The sequence below is a fragment of the Phallusia mammillata genome, chromosome 1 (genome assembly GCF_965637545.1).
Source record: "Phallusia mammillata chromosome 1, kaPhaMamm4.hap1.1, whole genome shotgun sequence".
NCBI classification, from domain to species: domain Eukaryota; kingdom Metazoa; phylum Chordata; class Ascidiacea; order Phlebobranchia; family Ascidiidae; genus Phallusia; species Phallusia mammillata.
In genome coordinates, this window is record NC_137252.1 from 35,751,526 (window position 1) to 35,777,768 (window position 26,243).

Genomic DNA, 26,243 nt, shown 5'->3' on the forward strand with positions numbered 1-26,243 from the left:
TTTAGGCCTGACACATACAACCAGGCTTGTAAACGAAATCAACGTCTGACCACGAACGTGATCCCAAACGCTTGGTGTTGTCGGACGGTTTGGAAAGTCGACGAATCATAAATCACCTTTTAAAAGTAGGAAAGGCTGACTTGTAATGGCATGGGTTTGTTTGCAGCATTGCTGACATTTAAATGATTTGATAACGACCAATTTCCGTATTTACACGGAGATGATCATAATGCAACTCTCGAAAACCAGCAGACCTTCTAAGTAAGATTTATGTAAAAGAAAGAGGTACGCAACAAATCATTTAATACACACAACCTGTGTACAGGCATAATTGTGTGAACTGTGAAGCGAAACAAATAGATGCAAAGATGACAGAGTGCCTTTCCTTTTTTGCTCACAGAGACGGTGTTGCATCAACGGTGCCAAATACAATTAAAACAGTAGCTGCTCAACCGCGTTTGTTAATTGTTGTTTATTGTAGAAAAGTTGTACAAGACAAAAATAACCGCTGGGTGGCAGTTTGGCACAAAAAACGGGACAAATAAGTTAACAAATGTGACGTCACTGCAAATATATGACGTCACTCATCACGCGTAGTAAGGGGGTGGGGAGGGCATCCTGTGACGTAGGTGGGGAGGAATGTTGCCATGACCACCATTCGGCATCATTCCGTTCGGCATTCGATATCTGAAAAAAATTCAAATGAAACTGTGAACAATGAGTTACGGACTCAAAAGTCGCTTAAGTGACGTTCTATTAATGACGTAAGGTGGTGGTTGCCGCAATAATGAAGGTATGTGATGTAATACAACACAATCGTATTACAATCCAAAACTCTGCATCAATTTCGTTTGTAACTTCGCTATAAAGTACCAGAAAACAATTTACGAATTTCCAAAACATTAAATCAAGTTCAGAGGGTAGTGCGTAAATAGGATTAGCACGTTTTACCAAGTAACCGTTTATGAATTAATTTCATTTCTCGTGACAAATAGAAACATTTCTTGATAAGAAAGCAACGACATAATCGTATTTATGACAAAACAGAAAATGTGGCGAGTTCGTTAAGGTCATACGTTCAGCAATGCATAACCTAAACCACCATGCTAAACTTGTAACACAACTTTATTATCACACTGAATTAAATAATTTGCTCAGTATCACGCATTCCACGATTTGTTTGCAGTTCCACAATTTGACTTAAACACTAGTGGCGCAATGGAGCGGGTAGACTTGTGGCATTGAGCTTAGCAATTGCGGACGTGACTAAACACACGAAGTCACTGCTGGGATATTTGATTACTACGCACTGTCTCAGTTCAATACCGTAGCAGTAACACAGTGAACTTGGTGTTTGGATATTCAATGACAACTTGCTGATTATGGTAAGTGGTGTTTTTGTGTCAGGCTATATGCTGCATTCATTAACATATTGTTGTTGTCGTAACCAATTGAGACACATGAAGTATTTCCGCTTAAGGCACTAGCTAGTTAATACCTTGCTGGGTTAGTTTAGGCATAGTACCTAATTTCAACAGAACTACGCTTGCTTGCGCTTAAGGACATAATTTGACTTTGTACCCACGTAACCTGCATGTACACTACCGGCGTACTGAGTGTTAGGAGAAAAGGGTTACAAGTAACTGTTATTGAGGCTTTGCGCTTTAGATTGTATTTGTTCTACTGCAAGAAGCAAAACTCTATTATCTAACATCCAACACAAATTAACAGCAATGTTTAAAGCTAAATTGCTTCATTGTGCATTGTTAAATTGTAATTTGCTAAATGTACAAACAAGCATGTTAAAAAACACTAGCCTAGATGGCCTATGTCTTTAATCAACTGCACTCGTAAGATTTTGAAACATTAAGCAGCTATAGTATAAAATGTCCAAGCCCAATCTGCAGGAATCATTTATGACATTACGTAGCCTAATCGAAACCCATTTTAGTGCTAGACCTACCAAATAACCTATGTTTGCATTAGACATAAACGTGAGGTTAAACATAAACGTGTACATAAACGTGAGGTTGTGTGACGTCACACAGGGTATTTGTTTACAGCTTGCCTACGTCATAGACGAGATGTCGGGTGCAGAGCTGGGAAAGTTACTAGAGGAGATGGTCGACAAGCGATGGACTTTAGGAGTTATCCACAAATTCGCGTTGCACGGCGAAATCGCGTTCGAAATCTCTGTGTTACGTCACAGTGAGGAGCCCGGCAACGGGCGGGTTTCATTTCGGGGTAATACCCCAAGTTGGGACCGCTTTCTCGACTCGGTATTGACAAAAGGATTTCGGACGAATTATGAAAGATTGCAGAGGTACAAGTTGAAGGAAGTTATCGAATCAGATGTATTCCAAACCTTTGTAATGATTCAGTTCGAAGTTGCGCGGCGTGTTATACAGGAAGACAGAACAAAGTAAGAATTGTTGTCGATTTCATTGTTGATTGTGCCTGCTTATGATGTACAACTTATAGCTAGGAGTGAATTAGAACCGGTTCGCTCCGGTTCTTAAGGATATATTATTTCGATTTTACATCGTTGTTATTACTGCTCAGAAAACTGTGTAGTGCACGAAACATAGATATACAATGCCTAAGTATTCGCTATAAAAAATGCAGGAGAAAAATGCAAGGCATTCAGAAACAAAAGTTAGTTCTTTCCTGTTAAAACAGTCAAGTCGTTTAAATTTACATTAGACGTCTTAAATAAACATTTTTCCCAAATATTTTGGAAGTTACAGCCATTGTTTTTTTTACGTTCGTCTAATGTTTAGAATCGTTTTAGTAAATCATTTCGAAAGATTTTTAATTAATTTCTGTTATTCGTTTAGGTTTCCAGACCGAAACCAGGTAGCCGAAGCCATCAAACATGCAGTGAATTGCGACTGCAAAGAAAAATACAAACTACTTGTCGAAGTTTTCCGCGGAGAAAAACGGATGAAATGCTACGAAGCATTATGCAAAGCAGTTTCCTGAAGAAATGCTCAACTTTAAATACGTCCAGGCTTAAAACTGAACCGCTAAAACATATGCAGAAGCTGCTTTTTAGTTCAGAAACATATAATGGGGATCGTTTGTTTTCTTTTTGACTTTCAATGCACAAATGTTTTTGTAATGCAAATTGTGACTGTAGCAAGTTTGGCGTAAAAGCGTACCATAAAGCGCAAACACTGTGTAGTTTAGAATATATGTGTAAATTCCTCTTTGTGTTTGTGATGAAACTGTGCTTTTTTCTGCCTTGTACTTTCACAGTAAATAATAAATAAAGTTTATAAATGTTTCCTTCATTTTACTTTAACCAGAACGCCCAAGTAGGTTATATTGAATAACTTATATGTTGGATGTATCTACGTTTTAGGTAACACGGCATTTAGGCTACTCATAATGTATTCGATTGGTTAGCGCAAAGTTACTGTTTCCAATCCCGTCTCGACCACTAATGTTTTTTAAGCATACAACTAAGGCGGCTTTGCTCCAAGCTGCAACCAAGTGGAACCCAATTTGTTAAACTAAATAAAATCACCAACTGCCTAATTGGAATAAATCAATCAAAAATGATTTAACGGATTTGCAATAAAAACATGCAGCTCGACGGCGCACTCATTGTGAGTATAACTCATTCAGGCGTTGCTCACCCACCGATGATAAAAATAAAACAAACAAACAAACAAACTGGCTCAGAGCATCAAACATTTGCTCTCTTAACCGATTTTGAGGTGTATGTACTCAAGTGCCATTAACACTGAAGATTTTATATCGATCTCAAGTGCTTACATTTAAGATTTTATATCGACCAATTAAACAAACCTTGCTCCCATATTTCGTGGCATCGTCATCATCTGTGGAGGAGGTCTCATCTTTGCGTCATTCCCTGATGACATAAAACAACATGACGTTACATTCACTTATGTCACACATATTAATCCCATTGCATGCTAGGATATATCTTACTCATCGCCATTCCTTCCCAATCGTTAGGACTTCCATCGAATGCTGGATTCCAGTAAGCACCTCTTGGTGGACGAGCACCTGTATGAAAACATGTGTTAGTTGCGGTTAGATATTTTCAATAATTGGGCAAAAGAATAAACGAAGTAACTTCTCAAGTCTGTCAGGGTCAAAACATATTTATGAAATTTACAATGCTGCTTCGGTTTGCGGAAACCAAATAGCGAATTGCTTGAAGAATAATTCTGCACAAAAGTAAGTCATTTTGGTGGAAATACTTCAATTTTTGACTTGTTTCAGTCGGTTGTAAGTTGTTGCCTAACCATTTGTGACATATTTCGAACTTATAAATATATTTCTATTTGCGAAAATCTTGTTTGGGTATGTGGTAACTCATTAAATTAACTTACTCACTCAGATGTATTTAAACAGTTAAAACGAGATTCTATAACAAACATTGGTTAACGAACCTGGCTGCAGGGTCATGTATGGATTTCTCATTTTTCCCGCTTGGTAGGGTAAATTTCCCGGTGGGTGCATCCCCCTGGGGGCGTAAGTGGGGTACATGGGTCCCCGACGTCTAGGGGGCTGTCCCATCATGTTGGGCCCACCAGGTGGCATAGTACCCGGTCCACCCGGGGGCCTGACCATCATGGGGGCTGGGTTATGATGGGGTAATAAACGGGGATCGTATCCAGGGTTCGGACCCCGTTCCATGCTCATTGATCGCTTCATGGGCATTCCTTGGACTAAAGTTCGAAGTAATAAAAAAACGTTAAAGTTAACTTTGTAGATGTTTTCGAATGTGATGTTTGATGCAGTTTTGACTGATAGCTTTTGAAAACCAGCACCTTGGTTACAACTTAAACAAAAAACTTAACACCTTCGCAAAAATCTTAATCTGTGCAATTTTAATATGGCTCCGCCTTTTGTCTTCGACTTCAAACATTTTCGTTCATTTCACCGATGACCTGTAAAAAGTTCAACAACATTACGTGATAATCACCTGGCAACGACTGCGGTCCTTCAGGTCGGAATCGGTTGGGAGAAACGCTCTCCGGTCTCCTCATGCTCATCGACCTCCCTGCTCCTCTCCCTCTTCTCATGGAGTCGGAGGAGTATTTCGTGTTTCTGTCTTCATCCAATGATACCGGACGTTTCTGCATCTGTATTGAAAGAAATGTCGTCAGTTGTTTGTTCAGAAATCAGTAGGACATTGATACAGTTCCGTTAAAGATTTTCTGCCTGAAAGCACCAGAACTTAATTTGATGCCAGTCTAACATGTGGTATGGAGGTCGAATTCATATAATTTTTCTGAGCACAAATCGTACAATTTTATTTAAGTTTGGGTTTGGCTGCAAGTGAAATAAGCGCCACTCCCAAATACGCCCCTTTTGTGGATTTGAATGCGGCCTGAGGGCGGTTCTTGTTTATTCTTTGAAAGTCCACCCTGCTTCGATAAAAGTTTGTGCAGCCTCTGACAGAAAGTTGGACATAAGTGTATGTGTATCTTATGATTGGTCAGCGCTGTATTGCTAATCACCACACAAAATACGACAATATTTTGACAAAAAATTGGTTAGTAAAATCGTTTTGTTGCATACTGACTTCCAAACTGTTGCTAAATATCAGTTGAGAAAATATCTCGATTAATTTTGCGGAACAAAGTTTGGCAATATACTATACCAAAATAATTTTCATAACAAACCACATGATAGCTTACCTGTCTGACCCGGCCTACGGAGATAGTGGAAGCTGAAATAATTGTGGTCTGATCATCCTCAAGATAACTTGGAGGAGGCTTCGAACGTTTCTTGAGTGCACTCTTAAGTGGCATCTCACTTGAGACAACACTCATGGTGTCACTAGCGCCTCCATCGGTGAAAATCGCGCTCTCTGCTCCCGCCGATTTTGTGTCGTCATCAATCGACTTTGTTGACGTAGCATCCGTTTGCGTCACGATGTCGGAGGGCGCTACGGAAGTGGCATCATCGGCTTCGTTGTTTTGAGTCGACGTTTCTGAGGGGGGAGGCTTCCGTTTCTTCTTGGCCTGAGTCTGGATGGGAGCAACTGCTGTGGCGGATTCTGAAGGAACAAGATAAAAAGTTTGTTTGTTAGCGTGAAGATTCATTGTACGGTGAAAAAGGGGAGAAATTGGCCTCTTCCATTTATAACCGTTTTATTCTTTTAGACTTTTATTCAATTTCCTCCAAAGTAAGAGACACGAAAGACTTTTTTCAAACATTTTTTGGGCACAGAGCGTTTGGTCACAAGTCTGGTCACTTTACCAAAAAATTAACGTCCTCGATCAGCCCGCCTATTTCTGGGTAAACCAGAAGTGATGTATACTTGCTCATGATTGTAGAGACTTAAGAACAAATATTTACTGAAATTTCGAATGTAAAATGACAATCTTACCATTGTTTGGAATTTGACCGTTCGCTTGTTCAGTGGATGTTTCGGTTTCACTTCTTGCTCCACTCGCTTCCTCCGAATCAGCTTTGTCAGCTTTCTTCTTCTTCTTACGACGCTCTCTTGCCTATTCGACCAATGTAACACGTGTTTAATTTGATTTGTGCTGGTGCTTTTTAAACCTTGTCTGGTAGCAAAATTAGGGTTATGAAACAATGTCCTTATTGGGACAACAAAACTTTTTTTAAATCATCTTTTGTATAAGAACAGTTAGAATTTATCATGTTAGCGACTAAATTTAGCTGTATTTTAGAAAACAATAACTTAAACATTAAACAGTGTAATTTTTTTGTTCAGCAAAGTTTTCACAGTTAGATTTGTTTCAGCTTTAGATAATTCACCCACAATTTAATATTAGTCTTGAACACAAGATTACTGTTTGGACTTAATGCTAAAATTTGGTTGTATTGTCAGCCACAAAACCACATTAACACAAGACAAAATGCAAAACAACCCAACCGTATCCTACCAATCTCTGCCTCCTCTTTCGCTCCTGCTCCTTCTTCATCTGATTGTTCTTCCTTCTCCTGTGAATGAATCCGATAATGAGGAGAATTGCCAGGAGGAAAACGAATCCTCCGATCACTCCTCCAATGATGATCTTGTTCATCGATCCTTCTCCAGTCACAGGTCTCAGTTTGCCTGGGAATGTCAAAAGTTCTGTTTGTGAAGTTGTTACAAAACAAGATTTATTGAAATTACTGTATTTCAGCAACCAAAGTCTAGCTAACATCAAAAACGACTTAGTTTTGAACCGTATATCATACACTGTTAAACTTCTCTACTAAATAAATGTTTTAACTACAGCGCGTTCAACCAACATCCACCAATTGTGCCCTCCACTATTTTGCTCTCCATAACATTTCAACGTTGCGCAGCTATTTTGGCTCGGTGATGTTTCAGTGCAATTGTGTCGCTATGTTTTCTTTTATCTCATCTCAAGTTAACAACAGGTAAAACACTCACAATAGTAAACGTTCATGGACCCGTATGTTGCAGTTTGTTTGTTGGGCGGACATTTATGGCAGAAAGTCTTTCCCGATTGATCCTGATAAGAATCCACAGGACAGAATTCACATTTGCCGTTCGACATGAAAGTTCCTTTGGGACATTTCGCTGTAAAAGATTAAGTTAAGTCAACGTACCAAGTTGACACAAAGTATTTTGGCAATTTTCTATTTCAAAAAGTTGAAAACAGTAAGGTCAAGAAACATAAAAGCAAAGATTTTAAGCCTTTGGGATGAGGACCTTTTATTGAATAGATTATTGCAATTTTAAGTTCTTTTGTGGGGATGTTTTGACCCGAATTTTTCATTTATAAGTTTGTGTGGTGAAATGTTCTTTGTAATGCATATTGCGCAACAGTATGCCAAAAGCGAATTATATTTCTATGTATGGAATATAGACTCACAGCAGCCTTGATCGTCCATCAGCCAGCCCTCCTCACAAATAACAAGAGCTTGGGACAAAGCAGTGGAATTATCAGCTGGATATTCTTTGCTGTCCGATCCTTTGGCGGTGATTTTTTTCGTAACTACCATCTCCACAATTTCCTTTGCTCCCTTTTCCACAATCAAGCGCGCTTCCTTCGTTGATGCGATGGTTTTGATTTCATCCAAGTCGACCTGTGGTTGGCAAAGTGTTGGTTTTTGAAACAATGGCAAAAGATGCGAGGCGGGGATTCGAACCTAAGATCTTAAAATGAGAGCGGTGCTGCATTGACCACTCGACAAAAAAAATCAAAAAACATTACTACAAAATGGTATTGTAGTTGCTTGTTCCAAATAAACTGAAAACTTTGACAAGTCTTAAAGTCACCCACCGTTTTTTGTGCATAAATAAATATGTTTTACATAAGCAATAGGCATCATCAGCAGTTTTCTAGTACTCTTATTAGTGTTTTCCAGTTTATCTTGTGTACGAAACTTGTGACGTCATAAGATACTGAATTCTGTACACGCAATGACGTCATCAACACTTAACCCACCGTCACTCGGACTTTCAGCTTGACGTCATCAATGCACTCGAGGAAGAGTTTGTTTTTGGATTGATTACAGAATCCCAATCTCTCCTTTCTTCTCCTGCATCCGCTGTGAGTCCTCAGTGCCGATGTAAACGACCTTCTACGGCTGTCATAATAGTCCGACGTCGGCTTGCACGGACACGGATAAAGTAGGTCCAGCTCCTGCACAACGTTTCCAACTGATGGTTCTGCAAATGAAAAGAGTGGCGACTTAATACGTGTTAGAATGTTTTGTTTTTCATCTGTACGACTAGGTGATATTTTTTCAAAAAATTATTTAAAAATACAGTTTTAACGACAATTTCAGTCATAAAATCTCCTGTATAATGTTATTACTTTCTTGAGCATATTTTCAGATTTTACACGTTTTGCTATATGAATGTGATGGCGTCTTAGCTTGGTACAACGCATCTTACAGAGCTTCAGGGTTTAGAGTTTTTGTTTGCGGGAAAACAATAAGTTAATACCAATTTGACCCATTAACTAGGTAACTATTATTAAAAACTGCCCAATTCACCAGATAACTACTCGATTTGAACCCAATTGTGAACAGACAAAAAAAACTGTCCTGTGGTTTACGGACCAAACTACCTTTCGACCCAGTTCATATTTAATATCAACTTACTCTGACACGCAGACTCGTCAAGATATGGCAGCCACTCCATAAGTGTGGACAACTTATTGTGGGTGCATTTAATGAAGGGGTCAGACAGGGTCAGTCGGTAACCCTTGTCGCACATCACTAAGCATTTCTGGATCCCATCAGCTTGGTCGGTTGTGCAACTTAACTGACTGTTCTCGGGAATCTTCGGGTAACCACACTCGGTTGCTGTGGGTGGAATAAAATTGGTTTAAGTTTTAAAAATGGATTGGTGTTTTTAAAACAACGAAAAGTTTTTTTGAACAAGCGATTTCGTTTCAGATGAAGTCTAAATGTTTTATAAAAATATGTGACAGTTTATCAATAAAATATTTAACCTAACAAGAAAGGATATTTTAGATTTGAAAAAAAAAACAATCTATGTTTTGTAGTGTAGAGTTGGAACCATTGGTAACATCCCAATCACACTGAGTTGGGTTAAAAATCGAGTAGTGTTACTGCTACTAGTGTTATTGAACTATCAAAAGGTTTTGTTTGCAGATAAGGTTTAATGTTATTGCATAAATTCTTTGTCAAATTGAAATATTTTAAAAATGTATTGCATAAACAAGAAACAATGTAAAGGATTAAAAAACGTTGGGAATAAAATAAATTTGAGATATGTTCTCAACAAATGTGATACACGATTTTAGACAAATTAATGCAATTTAAAATCCTAAACTTAAAAACTATTGTATAAGAAATTGAATAGCGTTTCTTAAGGTTAGTATTTCCACCCATGCTTTAACACAAGTCAAATTTTAACTCACTGCTTTCTATCACAGCCAGAACGAAGTTGCAAGTTTCATAATTCCCATGTTGATCCACAGCCACATATTCAATATCGTAAATCCCGCTGATGAAACGACCCGGTTTGTGATTTGACGTCACATTCAGCTGAAGACCGGAGTTGTCCTCAAATCTGGGTATTTCCCAGTTGACGTAGACCGATTTGCCCGAGTAAGTTTCAACTGTGATGTCACTTGGACACGAGATTCTTGTGGGAGGGGTTCGGTCTGTTCGGAAATAAAGGACAAGTGTTCAGAATTTCATACGATTTGCAAAATTAAAAATAAAATTTAAAGTTTTACTAATTCCATACGTTATTTGCAAATAAAACCTTTCAAAAGTTGGTGAATTTTTTATGCTGAGCTTCAGCATAATACAGAAATCATATAACAGAAAAAGTTTTGTGCAGCAAAAACGCAAAAAGGGGCAAATTGGGCCGTAAGTGTGTGCTAGGTTTTAGTTGTGTTTTTTTTACGTGTAATTATTCCTTGAATTTAGTCATTTTTATGGTAATATTTAGTTGGTTTATTCTACACGCAAAACATTTTATCATTCCGTTTTCTTACAAAGTACAGAAAATCTTAATTTCGTTCAGTTTCAAATTTCTACACTTGGTTGATAAGCCACAGCCAGCAACCCAAACACTAAGCATGAGTTGCTGAAACATACAACTACCACTGGATTAAAAACAGTCTTCTAGCAGAGTTTCTTTTTACTCGTGTAACATCTCGTACTCTATTCAAAAACTTCAATGTTCCATCTCACCTGTTACTTGCAGAGCAACAACGCAAACAGCTTTCTGCCCGAACCCGTCATAAGCGTGGAAATGAACAATATGTTTCCCTGCATCGACCTTCACAAACTCGATCGGTTTCTCCTCAGTGTCAACCACAGTCACATTTATCGGGTTTCGATTTCCGTCCACAGCTTTCAGCCCAAGCAGATCGGGTGACACGAGGACATGCGTCTGGTTGGGGGCTAACTGGGGGTTAGAGAGGGCTTTGGGATCGCAGTTCACAAAAGTCGGGTTGGGAGCTGCAAAGATATGTAATGGTTATGTTTTTGACTTTATTGACTTTGATATCTATTTGAGAAACTTGTAAAACGTGTATAAAGTAATTGGCATGGTTATGTTCGCAACTTTATAAAGCAGAGTATTTGTTTTACTTCTAGAAATCGCTGAAGATTCTATGAAGAACATTGCGAAGTGATTGATAAAGAATAAAGCACATAGAGACGATAGAGAAAGAACTTACCATACTTGGTAGTCAGTAAGAAGTTGTTTATAGTTTAAAATATATTAATGTAAATCAGTCTTAACAAACTTGTTCCTTAATCTAAGTTGAAGTATGTTTCCGATAGATTTTTAATAATACAGGCGTGTTTTTATAAAATCTATCTAAGTAATTAATTTCTTCTGTCAGTGCTTATGTCTGTTCAGATGTAGAAAGTTTGATCCTGTAGTCATTAAAACATGAAACTTAACAAACATACGTAATGTTGTTGGTATTGTTGTGGTTGAAACAGTGGTTGTTGCTTGTGTAGTGGTGGAAGTTGTAGTTGATGTCGATGTGTTCGTAGCAACTGTGGAGTTTTCCACTAAAGCTGCAACAGTGATTAGGGTGGACGTGGTTGGAAGCTGTGGAAAATAAATACAAGTTGACTTCAAAGGTGACCTCTTAGGCAAAATGTGATTGTAACTTTACGTTATAAATAAATTCACCTTTGCTAAACAAAATTCAATACCTATTGTAACGGCGTTTAGTAAAATAAGTGGGCGGTGTACCATTGTTACAAAACTTCAAGTTATGTTAGTTATTCAACAGTTTCTTGTTAAAAAAATATAATCGGCAACCGAGTTTTTCAAGTTGAATCGAACCTGTGTAGTGGTTGTGGTTGCAGATGTTATTTTCACAGCCCATGGTGCGGAGGTAGCGTTGATTGTTGGCATAGCAGTTGTGGTGGGGGCATGGGTGCTTGTGAGCATAGCAGCCTTCTCTTCTGCAATTCGAAAGTAAAGAAACTGATACGAGTGGTCTAGTTAGATACTATACTGTATTTCGAAAATTACAACAGCAAAATGTTAGATGAGATGAGATGAGAATCGAATCCATAAGAAAGAAAATTTGTCATCTTTTGTCAAAACATGTAAAGAATTTGTAGAGTGGGGAGATTGACAGAAAGTTGAAAACAAGGCCGCGCTTTTGGGGCCGTGTTTTGCCGGTTAACTGGCGTGCTAAGAACGGTCACATTTGAGTTTTAATTGTCACTTGGAAAATCTAACCATCGGATATAATTTGAGTTTTCAGGTCAATTTTCGGACCCGTTTACAAGTTTGTTTTTATCCTTAAACCTTTTACAGAACATAAAGACGTATGAGGTGCACATGGTAACCAGATAAACCTTCATTGCTCTATATTTTACCTGTTACACACGATCTCATATCATTAGCGAGAACCAAATGATCAGGACACAGGCAGACGTATTCGTATTGATCAGGAATACAAATATGACTGCATTGGTGAATTCTCGGCTGGCAGGGACCACTCGGACCTGCGTGAAGGAAAGAAAAGTAAATACCAACTAAAAGTAAATTGAATGAAGTTTTAAATTAAGGTACAATTAGTGATCTTATGACAGATATGCAAAAATAAACAAACAAAAAAATCAATGTTTAAGGTTTAGAACCGACCAATTAATTCCCTTCAAAACATTAGTTATTTATTTTCTCTATAAAAAAAGTCAAGTTGTTTTCAAAATAATATTCGTTCCGAACCAGCCGGTCACCAAGCATTTCCACACGGAAAGGCATAGGCTACAAAAACGTGGCTTGCAGTGAGATTCGAACCCACGACAGGAGCCTTTCCGGGACTCACGCTTTACCAACTAAGCTACACAGGCTCAGTGATAAACCCGCCGAAAGTTGAATCACAAGCGCATTCACCCGGTGGGTAATTAATTACATGTGGGTAGCATGAACCCTTCCGGGCCAATCCCAGTAATATTCATCCTAAAAAATAAGTAAAAACTTTTCCTGGTAGCGAAGTTCAACTTTGTACCTGGATAATTGAATGAGTTTTGGACGTGAATTTGTGAAGGTTTCACCATATTTTCCATCAAAACGTCAGTTCTCATGTCAAACACGCTGTTGTATTTGCTGATTTTCATAACGGTTCGGTTTCCCCAATCACTGAACACCAGGGAATCGCTCCGTTCAATCTTTCCAAGACCGTAGAGATGCTGGGCGGATCCAATCAACGGAATGTAATCCAATCCTGTGGAAATTCAGAAAGTTGGAATTTGCCTTTATTGCTTTATAAATGGGTTTGCACAAATTATTTATGTTGTAACGTTTGTTAAACCGCTGATGATTTGCTCTGATCTTAAACATTGCTACAATTACAAATTCTAAAATGAAACAAATTTAGAACATTCAATTGTACAACAAATAAAAAATATGTATTGATTTTGTTTTAAAAGTTACAAATAAAAACTACTGCATGTATATTGGAAAGTTTCCAGCAAGCATTTGGAACAATTAACACGGATTTGTCATAAGTGTAATAAGGTATAGTGCTCACCGATGTTGGCATGAGCATTTGCCGAAACGTATGAACAATAACGCATGTTGATTTTATTACTATTTGGGCCGTTATTTTCATCATTAACCCATTAAGCATTATTTCATGAAATATTTTTAACAGCAACTCACGCCCATCGTTAGCAGTTTGAATGCTGACAGTCCCTCCGTCAGCCAGGAACATCTTCTGACTTCCTTTGTCAAAAAATATCCCGTTCGGCCACTGGAGGTCGTCGGCGAGCAAGGGTTGGAAATCTTGTCCGCTCATTTTGGCACCTGCAAGCATCGGACTGTCGCCCCATTCTGTCCAATACATCTTCCTGCGTGAAAAGAATTAGTTTGCTTTAGTCGGAGTTATAAACCCGAGTCCCCCATTGAGTCATTCACCAAAATGAGTCAGAAGGAGTTTTGATGGTTGGTTACTCGAATCGAGTACTTAACTAACATTGATTCGCAGCAATTCGAGTCGTTTAGCAACGGTTACACGAGTCTTTTATTAGTATTTAATCAACCGAAGTCGATAAACAAGCCTTCAAACCCGAGTCTCCTTTTTTGAGTTTTGGTGGTTAGTTACCCGTGTCCAGAGTGTCATTTAGCAACGGTCTCAAGAGTAAAGTCGAGTATTTTATCAAAGAAGGAACGGGTCAAGTGTGAGTATTTAACCACCGTTGACTTACACCAAGTCGAGTCATTCAACAATCACAAGAGTAGGGTCGAGTATTAATATGTGCTAAAGTCAACTTGACTGTTTTGAAACTTAGGCTTTAACTGGTCCTAGCTCTTCTCATAAGGGTCTACGTTAGTGTGAGATTTGAACTCTCAACCTTCAAACTTACCCAGTATCAGGAGTCAACACGATAGCTCTGGGTTTATCCAGCTGATCTAACACCGTAGCATGTCTTCTAGTTCTCAAATGCATCACTTCAATTGTTCCCTTTATAACATCAGTCCAGTATAACAATCGATGGACAGGATCAATCGTCATTCCATCAACTTGACCTGGATGTGAAATAATTTCAGTCAGTATCGTTCAAGTTTATTATCAAGGCGTCGAAATCAGTACTGGCTATAACCAACCTGTATTTAAACTTAAGGCAGATATGTTAGTTGTTTTAAGTAGTGAATTAGGTTTTTTGGCACTTATCTGGCGGAATTTTTAACTCACAACCGCTTGACCAGAAAATTGCATTTGATAGTCCTTGCCATGACTCGTGTCACCAATAATGAGCTACCGACAGTTTAACGGTACAAAAGCGAATCGAACAGAATGGGTTAGATGGCTACGCTAGCCAATATGATCATTGTTTTGTCACCAACTGCACTGGTGAGACTTTATGGGTCAAATCACTGTGCACTGTCAAGTGTTTTCAAAATAAGATATTGATTTAAAACCACACGCATTCAACTTCTAGGAAAAAGCATTACCTATATTCCTGTAGATTGTTTCAATGCTTTCCGGTCCTTTGCCGTCCATCGCTTTCCTGTTAATCCTCTGCCTTCCATTATCAGCCCAATATATGTAGCTGGTCAGTGGGTCATAGGTCACCGCCACAATATCACTGAGTTGGTCAAATGTCTGAACAACCGCGTACTCCTGTCTGTTGTCATCCGGGATCAAGCTCTTCATCATGATGCGGTTGCCATCAGCAACCAGGATGAATGACTCCGGAGCTGAAAAGTGATTAAAAGGATTTTTACATTAAGACACTATATACATGACTTGATTACTGTTTATTTTGACGAAAAGTTGCCTCAAAAAGTTTTTACAAACGAATCATTTTCACTTAGTTTAGTTTTTTTGAGGAAATCGTTTTCCATCGTCATTGAAAGAAAAGTTAAAAAAGCTGTTGGCATTACGCAATTAGGAAACATCTACAGAATAATGAAGAGAGGTATGCGACAACGTTTTTTGACTGAAAGTTTCAGCACCTTTTTTGATGTGGAAAACTTTTGTACCAAGAACCTTATATGTCTGGACAAAAAAGCTGTTAAACTTACGGACACAATTCCAGTTATTGCTTTCCGACTGAACAGTGCCGCTCTCATCCGAACAAAGACACATGTAGTCCTGCTCATCCGACGAAACGCAGATGTCACTGCAGTTGTTTCCACCAGTGCAAGCTGATACCACTGCAGAAAGCGAATGTTTGGTTGTTGCAACTATTTTGTGATAATGTTGTGTAAAGCAGAGATTGTTAAACAGATAGATTGTTGCCGAATAAACAAAAACTTAAAACACAAAACACTTTAAAAGAAGTTTAACGATAAACCTCCATTACAAATAGTTTGACATTCAAGTTTTCCACAAATTTTATGCGAAGTAGGGTAACCGCTTGCAATAAACGCTTGCTTACATTAAAACCATCAAATCAAAGAGCAAATGAAAAATACTGATGTTAGCAAAAAATATATATCGCCCTCTCTACTATTAGGGCAAACAGTTTTATCCTAGACAACATGGGCACCTTTATGACTTTTAACTTTTAGCCAAACTTGATCAGAATTAATCCATTTTCGAATAACTATGATACGTACAGTTATTCGGTGTGTTGATTGTGGCATATTTCAATCCTGTAGGTCGTCGGATTCCAATAATAAACTCAGTAGCCCTCCCAGATCCGACCTCGTGTTCATAAATTCCTCCAAGCTCCCAATCTGTCAGGTAGACTTTGTTGGAACTCATCGTGAGGCCGAATGGTAGCTGCAATGCAAGTTTGGATTGAGTGCATAATTGCGTTTGAGCAGATTATGGGTGAGTGTGAGTTGAACGTGAGTTAAGTAAAAATTAGTGCAAACTTGAATTAAAGTAGTGTAAGCTGAGTGCAAATTTAAGTTTAAAAAGAGTATAAGCTAAAGTTGAGTTTGATAAAAGCTAAATGAACGTCAAGCGCAAAGTTGAGTTTGGGTTGGACTAATGTTTTAAAAAGCTGAGTGTAAGTTTAGTACAAAATATTATTAAAGTGTGGTGTATGCCTTAAAATTTGTATTGTTAAAAATAATGATCAAAAAAACAACCTGCCATGTTTGCAAATTTTGAAAGATTTTCAAATAAACACAGATTTAACTTTAGTTACATACCAAGCACAAAATAACATAACACCCGAAAAACAACATTGTGTATGCTTCTCAATAACCCTGTACTAACAACATAGCAATAAAATTCCTTTGCCAGCCACCACTATTTATATGTTATATAATATCTCATTTGCAAACCTCCATTTCAACCGGGTCCATTTCCATTTCCTCGGATTGCTCGAGTATGACGTCATATCGTATCAGTTTGGGGGAATTCCGGTATATGATTGTGCCGTTCGACTGCACTATGGAGCTTTTCCTCAAAGAGTCAGTGATGTAAAGGTATTGGTTATGGTAAGCCAAGCCGTTCGGGTTTTCGACAGCAACGTCCAGTTTTACCGGGTTCTGTCCGTCCAGATCAAGACGAACCACTTTCGGGTCCGTCCCCCAGTCAGATACGTATAAGTCACTGAAATGTTGCAGAAGTTACATTTTACGATGCCGATAAGAAATTTCATCTTACAGTTGTCTAAATAAAAGCATAAATTTTCAAACAAGGGTTTAGAAACGTTCGGAAAGGTAAGTATACATATTTAAAAAATGTCTTTTGGTATGAAATGCGAAATTCCATTCACTCTACCATAGCAACCCGTATGATAGTTGTGTAATGAAATCTTATGCAAAATTCTCAAAAAGGAAGCAAATATGGCAAAAAACGTCTGGAAAATTTAATTGTAAGAGCCGAGTTTGTTAAAAAATCCAAAACAACTTTGACTGAAAATCCTTTTCTCCTTACCCGTTATGTGGGTTGATCACCAGGTCACGTGGTTTCTCGAATCCCGATGACGCAATAATCTTTCTTTTGTAAGGATCAGCCAGGTCGACCATTTCTATGCGATGAAATGGAGCATTGCCAATCTCCGCCCCAATGTTGGTGAAATATAAATGACGGTTTAACCAGTCGACGCATAAACCTGATGAAACATTAAATGAGGTTGGAGTTGATTCTATTTGAATGAGGTACTGGAGCCCAGTGAAACATGGATGGTGTTATATGTGGTGAAGAATGAGTAACAAGTGGTCCTCTGACCTCGGTTATGAATTGAAAGAACATTAACTCCATAGTAAAGGAGTTGAATATAACAATGTTATAAAAGGTTTAAAGCAACCTAACACAAAGTTTTGTTCATTACAAATAAAATATAGTTTAATCATAAACATTACTGCCAAGGTACTGGTGTATATAGAATACATTATGCAAATGTTTCAACAACCTGCACTGATGATGACAACAGAGATTGTTGAAACGTTTGAACGATGTATTCTAAACTTAATACACAAGTTCTTTGGCAGTTATGTTTATGATTAAATTACTTTTCAAGTCGATGTATAGTGTTCCTAAATAAAATATACCTATTTACAATAAAAAAAATTTAAATTTAACAATTAATTCTTTGGTTTCATGGAGATTGAGATTTTTGTATAAAGCACGGTGCATCACTTTGTACGAATTCATTTCCGAATGCAATAAACTAAACATCTTGTAAATTCAAAACGGCACTAGCAATAACCAGCTGTATATCATGGCCTCAGTGACACCAGCAATTAACTTTTGTAATTACTATTTGCCAGTTGTTCGCATCCTACAAGGCAAGTCGTCTGCGCTTGTATTATGACGTCACAGTGACTCGTTACAACTACCGGACGAACCGGTTTCGAAGTGACAACGCGAAACATGTGAGAACAGCCGAAGGCTACTGGTGATGTAAAGTTACATTCGGCTACTTGTAGATAGTTTAACAAGTGGTAGTATAATGATACTACTTGAAAAACTAAACTGTAATTGTTTGAGAGTGAATTTGATATGTTTGGGGGTTAAATATCTGTTAAAATTATTACAACATTTTTGGGTATTTCGACTTTTGGGTATACCTTCAAAGTTTGTCTTAGGCTGAACCTTAAACAGTTGCTCGTGTGTTAACAGTAAGAAGTTAAACCAAAAATAAAAGTTGAATACAACAATCAATATTACCATCCACTGTTCCAATCCCCCCTTCCAAGAAAACCTCCAAATCTGATTCGTTCATTGCTTTCCGGTAAATCTTATTGGTCGCCACGTCACTCCAGTAAACCATCTGTGCAGAAAAGCCAAAGCCGCTTTTCAATAAATAATACTTAGTGCAAAACATTCGTAGTTTTATATCTGCCGATTTGACATGTTTTTGTATTTTTAGTTGTTCTTAAAACTTAATGAAAACAGTTAGCGGTTCATCAAAAAGCTTGATCAAAATGAAACTACCAGCAATGTTCGACAATGTATAAGTTTTATTGCAAACGTTTTATCAATAGCGGTTGCCATCATCATTGCAAGCGATTGTTTGAACAAAAGAATTATGTATTCACTCTATAAAGTCTGCAAGGTTGCTCAATCCTAGGTTGCTCAAGGTTTTAGAGACTTGTAGGGCACAGCACAGCGGATGCAAGAAACTATAAGTTTTGAACCCACACCCTTTAGATTAGATTTTAGACTTGATCAGATTACCTTTTCTATAGGATCAAAATCTACAGCTGAAGGTTGATAGGATTGCGCAAGTACAGTTGGAACACGAGAGGCATGTTGCATCATCGACACCAACATCACTGTACCATCATCTAATGACGTGTACAGCAAGAACTCCTCGGGATCTGATGGAGAAATATAAGATTTGGTTCACAGTTTGCAGTATATTTTTTATTGGAATACCAGCCATTAGCGATTAAACGAAACATAATGTGAGTAAATCAAGTAAAAAAGATCGAAATAGCCAGTGCAATGTGACGACGAATGCAGTTAGGCAATATATTGCATTGATCTTATGCCCTAATACTTTTGCAAGTCAGTTGCACAAATTCAACAAGTTGCAGTTTGATTTATCTTGTTGAAGTAAACCTCAACAAACATTAACATTAAAAACAAGCAACTTTTTAAATATGGCTTGAGGACAATTAAAGCTGGTTGGAACCTCGGAAACCAAATCCGCATCCTTTGTACTTACGGACACATGTTTGTCCATCTGCTGCGATGACCAGTCCAGTGTTAGATGGACAAGCACATCGATGTTCGTTGAAAGAAGTTGGGAGACAGAGATGACTGCAATGGCGCTGTGCCGTCCAACATAAGTTCGAATCTTCGAAAGAAAGAAACAATTTTAAGTTTTTAAAATTTCAGAAAGTTTCAAGTAAGTAGGTGCAGTACAACCGCTTTGACATGACAGTAGCTGTTTTCTCTCGTAATTGTGAAATGTACTTTGCGTGTTCTTAAAAAACAAATTAAAAAATTAAAAGCTATTCAACTGGCTGTTTAATCGGCAGGTATTCATTTACCGAAAAACAGTCTATCATTTGGCAAAAAATAGGTTGCACACAAAAAAAGTTCTGGCTTTGTTCAACGACACTATAAACAGTTCAGTAAGACAAATTTTACATATTTGCACAATCTTCTTAGTACCCTTGAGCAACAAAACCAAACACACACAATATATGTTAAATTTTAGTTTTAAAATGTTTCAAAAAGCCAGCTATTAATAACAACATTGAGACAATGTTTGAAAATTTAGTGTTAAACGAAACCAAAACCCACCAGCAGACAACCGTAGCTCCTGTTCCTTTTTATTCACAATATATATTCCCATCGGGTTTTTACCGATTCCTGACACCGAACTTGACAATCCGCTTCCGACTGTCGTCACAGAGTAGATCGAACTTTTGTTCCAGACACTGAAACGAGTGGAAATATTTTATTCCAAAATGTTTGAATGTCTAGAGCAGGAAAGTAATTTTCTGCAAGTTATTGTGTAACGTTATGTTTTTTGTGAATAATTGTATTAGGAATAACTCAACATTCCTGACAAACACAATAACAATGTTTCAAAACCCACAAGAACTGGAAATCCAAACGATATTTTCCATTTAGAAACAAATTTCTGCTTTTCATTTATGTTGGAAAGGTTCGAAACAAAGTTATATAGCCTTGCGAGAGCCCATATCTTTGGGCGATGCAAAAGGTACTCATAAAATACAATAGACACGGATGTGGGCATGTAAAAAAGTCTTGTTCAAAAAAGTCATGTAAAATTGGTAAATGCGATAAAAGAGTTTTTAATAAATTGATAATTACTACATGCGTTTTGCACAAGTTTACAGTACATCGGAGTACATGTTAATCACAACAGTTAGTCGCTTACCCGAAGTAAAGTCGACCATCAAACAGGGAAAGACCGAACGCGGGGTATTTGAACGAAATCTCATAATTGATGACAGTCTTTCGAGCTGATCCGTCGAAACCACAACTTTCAATGCTTTTCGTGAATCCATCAATCCAATAAATACGCCTGAAAGCATGTTGTTATTGTTATTGTGGCACTGAATACAACATTACCTTTATGCCAGAATCAAAACAACCATTTTAGAGTTTAGTTTCACAACAAAATGACACTTGTACTAACACAGAACCTTTTAGCGAACGTCAAACTGTATCATATTAAACTTTGCGTTCACAAGGCCAATATTGTGTCAAAATAGCATCACACCAAAGTGGTACGAAATTAATGAAGTTTCTCAGCGTTTGCAACTGTTTTCACCCGGTTAGTTAGAACTGGCAAATTTATTTCTTAATTGTAGTTTAAAAGCTAAGATGAAGTCAAAATCATATTAGCTCGGCCTATCAAAGGCGTCATACCAAATCAAGCCGGTTTCCCTACCATATACCATATATGGTAAAGCATTGGCTAGAAAAATCTCGCCTGCGGTTGGATTTTAACCCACGAGAAGCATTTCCGGGAATCGCGGTCTACCAACTGAGTTACGCAGGCTCAGTGGTGAACCCGAAATTCGAATCCCAAACACCGTTCGTTGTAACACTTTCAATGGGCCTGACGTACTGTGATTATACTTTATAATTGATACATTATTCGGATTTGCACAGAACGCTTTTGTTTGCTTCTTTCATTTAATAACAAGCACAAATAGATAATTTTCATTCCTTTAAAATAAAAACAAATTTTGTTAAAGTCACCTTTATTATTGCAGAACATATTTGAAGCAAGCAGATAAAATGTATGTAGGTTCTACACACTGTAGGAGATTCATAGCTTGTTACCTTTGTACACGATCTGCGACGACCTCGTTCGGCCAGACGAGATGTTGGACAATCGTGGTTGGTTCACTCCCGTCCATCCAAGCTCTCTCGATTGTCCCCTTCGTTTGATCGCTCCAAAACATTATCCTAGTTCAAAACAAAATTTAAGACATTGTAGCGTGCCTGTTACTTCCAACAAACTGGAATGACGTTAGATGGCTTCACTGGCCAATACAGCCAATGCCTTCCAACTGCACTGATGATACCTTCTGGGTTGAAACAGTGTGTACTGTCTGCAGTTTACTTGTCATGTATTACCTCGATGCTTTCATACAAATAGACCAATTTAAGAAAACTAATGCCAAATTAGGTGTTTTAGGTCTACAATAATATATCTACATAACATGGCTAAACATCATCATGTGTTTATGCGAACACAAATAAGGCACCTACCCTTCAAACGGTAGCAGTTCGATACCACGTGGTTCAGATAATCCACCAATCAGACGCACGCGATTATCTCCATCGTAGTTTGAAACAAAAATGGCGCCAAGTTGTGCGTCTGTCCAGTAAATGTTCTTGGAAAGCCAGTCGACCGCCAAACCGTTGGGTTCGAAAACGTCTGCAACAAACAGCGATTTGTGTAAACTTTTAAGTCGAGGCAAACCAATTGTTAACAAAAGTACAATAGTACACAGGCCAGAAGATTATGTTTGTGATGAGTACAATATTATTCGCTAAGTGGCTTCATAAACCGATATTCTCTTGTGTGATGTAAGTTCACGGCTTGGTTCAAATGACAACTTTCACAAAATTCATCTCACGCCTCATCACATTACATCAGTGACCACTTTCGTGACTTTGTCAGAGCACAAAAAAAGTATTTCGTATTTTTTTCAGTAATTAACAAACCACTTTACTACTCCAGAAACACGTGCAACTATAATATATGTATTTTCGTCACCTTTCGATACGATCTTTGTGATTCGGCCAATATGCGACAAACTTGCTCGGTTAATTCCCCGCTCCTTGCTACTAACGTCAGTCCAGAATACGTAATCCTTGTTGTAATCGGCACCGACTGACACAGCGACACCATGGAGACCCTGTACAGAGAAATTATAAGTTAGTTTGGTTTATTAACACCTAGAAGTTTGACTGTGAGTGTGATTGGTGACATCTGAATATGTTTGTCCCGGAAACAAAAAACAAGCGCCTAAGACTGGAATAGAACCCACAACCATGTGGACACAATGCAGTTGCTCTTAAATTAATTCCAGGAGTGATCGAGCTAAAATATATCTATTCAACCAAAACTACACAGGACGTTAGAGCACAATTTTGTTATCTTGTTTGGTAAAATCGGGGTACATACATTCGCTTTTATGTCTCGCATAGGCTGATGATATTTGCGATTAATTACAGACTTCACTACAATTGGCCTAATTGGCAAAGACACGTCATTTAATAGGGTCGTTCAAGATCGCCCCCGCAGTGATTTCTTCCCAAACACAAATTCGGTTGTTAAAATCCTTGTTCACACAACAACACTACAAAGCGTTTGTTCAAAGAGGTTTTTCGTGAAAGATGTTTTTTTCTTACTTGGATAAAGTTCTTTTTGTATCCATCTCCATTTTTAAGCAAAAACTTTTGAATCTTGTTTGTATCAGCAACAAGCATTTGGGCATCTTCCCCTGAAAAAGCACACAAAAAACTTTCCAAACACGAACATTTGGTTAATTGTGTTTAATAAAACAGGAAACCACAGGTTTTTTATATATTTTGTTTCAAACTTGCTAACTAAATAAATCGACATTACATTTTCAATCAGATTTAAAAGATTAATTGTAACTGTGTTTTTATATCACTTTTTTTCTATCAATTAAATGGTTTTGGGAAACACACTGGTTGCGACGAAACAAATTAATAATTTTCTCAAATAACATTTTTTATTATCAAGTTCTGATTATCAAGTATCATCTCAATCAGGTTTTAATGATATAAATGTTGCAAGTTTGAGTCACTACGATTGCTTATGTGAACGTTTGTATCATATTGCGTGTAAAATTACATGTAACTCTGGTGTCGTTTACTTTATGTGAAGAACTTGAGATTAGACAAATCCTTATGTTATTAACAAGACGCAACTTGAAATGTGAAACCGCGCGCGACAGCCGTTGGCGAATCGGTTACAAAATCCTGTCATAACAAACTCATACAAACTAACTTATATATGAGAGTTTGGCTTATTTTGTTGGATTAGTGGTTCTTAAACGGTCAAACGGAACGTCCGAAAAAAGGTGGATAAGTATGCAATATTAACAACAGAAGAAAACAAAAAAGTTGATAAGTATGTCGGCTAACATCAAATCCAAAATCCTAAAATTTCTTTGACATTTATTTCACGACAAATTTTTCTCATTCATATCTTTGGTGCGTCCCAAAGTTTCAGTTATATAGCGCCCTGAGGTATAGTAAGTGTTAGATGATTTTAATCTTACTTGACGTGTTGCATTGAAGTCTTGCTCCAGATTTTGTGATGAAACAAGTACAGCTGTATAAAGTGCTGTCTCCACGAAGTTCAACTCTTGCTTGTCCGTGTCGATAAATTTCACCGTTGATTTTACATTGGGCTGCGAATTATAAACATGGTGATTAATGTGCTGTGTTTCATCATAGAGCAAAAGGATCTAACTTCTATCTGATGCATGATATAAAAACCTAATATGTGCATGCATAAAAAAACAAGCTTCAAAGTTTAAAAGAATACTGCAACAAAACGTTGCGCGCGTTCTTTATATCACACGTAACTTTATTATCATCTACGGCGCCAGTTTCATATTAAATGTTTTCTGGATATAAAAGTTTTACAAAAAAATCCGATTTGGTAATTGGTAACGAAAACGATTTCCACATTTTTGAACAACATAATATACTGCAAGGAAATAAACTGTCTAAAATTCTAGGTGTGCAAAAACCTATAAACGTGTTACGGACTTCGCATGCGATAGGTTGTGCTCAAGGAACTTTTAAAGTTACGAATAATCAGAATATTTTCAAATGTTGCTTTTTACGTTTGTACTCGTTCAAACTTAACAAACTAAAAACTTGATGGATGAAAAAATGTTTTAACAAGCAATAAAAAATAATTCAAAAAACGTAACCGCGTGAAAACTCGCTTATTTTACAAACGTTTAAACGCTTCTGTTATTAACGAATTATGCAGGAAAGGCATGTGGGTTACAAGCGGTCCTGTGGCATCAACTGCGGCATTAACTACAATTAACATTAACTTCCAAGGCCGAAGATAATATGACAGAAATATTTATTTCCACGAACACTAAAACACAATCGCTTTATTAATGCTCTCTAACAGTAACAGTTATATTCAAAACCAAAGTACTTTTAGCACCGATTTTTCTAGAAGAGTTTTGTGAATTTAAAAATTTAGTCGAAAGTTAAAATACCCAGTCAACTTACTTGGTACGCTGTTCACAGTGGAGTAGACGGTGAACCAGACAACAGATATTTTTACAAACAATTTAGCATCAATAAACCTGATCATGTTCTCAGACGATCATGAGTTTTAACCCTGATCGACAAATGCTACAGTAAATCTGTAAAACAATCACAATTTCCAAAGTCCATCAATTGATTATTGGTATCTTTAAGTTTGTAAATACTAAAGCTAAGTCAACTGTCAAACTGCCTGCTCTGTTTCGATAGTTTTATAACATTTTTGCTTAGAAATAAGTCCACATACTTAACTTAAAACTTTAGATTGAGCATACAACATTATACACCGGCATGTAGATAAAGTCGTTTTCTAAACCTGCTCACAGAAAACCTACTGCAACCCAAGTAGCCTGACGTTTTATTTGAAGAAACCTCATTATGTAAACACTTTTGGTGGTTTTTTCTAAACACCTCATCCTTCTTCCCGCTTTATACAGGAGTAAATAAAATGAGGCTAAGCTATACACACGTATAATTCTTTTCAAAACGTTTCATGACTGCACCTTCTTGGATATTCAAACGCTTAAGTCCAAAGAAACAGCAATGTTTTCAAACAATTGGCATCCAATATATGTTTAAACATGTAATAATAACTGCAACTGCACGAAGCGTATGAACAGACTACTGCGTTAAATCCATTGACGCATAATTTAAAATCCAGCACAAAAAGCACGTTTGTAAGTAAACAATCGCAGCAAGCTATTGTAACTAACAATCAACAATAGCCAACTAGGCATGTTGTTCTGTAAGTCGGTCAAATCCACAAACTCCTGACTGCGGTGAAGCTGATAACACGTAGACTGCGAAGTACGTGGACTGGAGGCGATTGACTGAAGCCGATTTTGCCGCAGGGCAAGAAGGCAACAACACGCGCGGCAAGTTTTTACAGCTTTCAGAATGTTGACCTGACAAGTTTTGTGAGCGATTGGGATTATGCCACCTGATTGCGTTAAGGGCTCGCACAAAAGTTTCCACTTTCCACGAATTCGCTGCTCTTGGTTACTGTTTTGGTGAGATTGGATATACTTTCTGTCCACAAAAATTAAAACCCAAGCAACTAACAATTCAGTGCGGTCCGTTAAAGAAGCTTGACATATTCATATTTCTTCCAAATCGTTCCTTTTGGGGGAAACAGTG

At 37.6% G+C, this 26,243-nt stretch overlaps 1 protein-coding gene across 1 annotated transcript; it reads right to left on the reverse strand.

Moving 5' to 3' along the window:
• Positions 1-457: 457 nt before the first annotated feature.
• On the reverse strand, positions 458-25,226 carry LOC145225608 (uncharacterized). Its single transcript, XM_080092226.1, has 36 exons — positions 25,071-25,226; positions 24,092-24,223; positions 23,193-23,284; positions 22,555-22,696; positions 22,044-22,212; positions 21,612-21,737; positions 20,698-20,844; positions 20,094-20,230; positions 19,510-19,641; positions 19,017-19,159; positions 18,507-18,609; positions 17,271-17,448; positions 16,673-16,943; positions 15,995-16,160; positions 15,458-15,589; positions 14,885-15,130; positions 14,296-14,458; positions 13,592-13,779; positions 12,939-13,154; positions 12,304-12,432; positions 11,759-11,880; positions 11,374-11,518; positions 10,645-10,914; positions 9,861-10,106; positions 9,076-9,279; positions 8,415-8,638; positions 7,839-8,052; positions 7,394-7,543; positions 6,897-7,069; positions 6,374-6,494; positions 5,679-6,040; positions 4,961-5,120; positions 4,425-4,703; positions 3,958-4,035; positions 3,814-3,877; positions 458-687 (listed from the first exon to the last, which is right to left on the reverse strand). The coding sequence occupies exons 1-36, from the start codon at positions 25,153-25,155 to the stop codon at positions 588-590; spliced, it is 6,009 nt and encodes a 2,002-aa protein (XP_079948352.1). The 5' UTR covers positions 25,156-25,226; the 3' UTR covers positions 458-587.
• Between the last annotated feature and the right edge of the window lie 1,017 nt (positions 25,227-26,243).

Excerpts from the sequence above, each read along its gene's own strand:
- LOC145225608 (XM_080092226.1), bottom strand. The coding sequence starts at position 25,155 with ATGATCAGGTTTATTGATGCTAAATTGTTTGTAAAAATATCTGTTGTC. Across the intron at positions 19,642-20,093 it reads GGAGCTACGGTTGTCTGCTG|ATTCGAACTTATGTTGGACG; the intron begins GTGGGTTTTGGT and ends TTTCTTTCGAAG. Across the intron at positions 15,590-15,994 it reads AATCAACACACCGAATAACT|TGGTATCAGCTTGCACTGGT; the intron begins GTACGTATCATA and ends CGCTTTCTGCAG.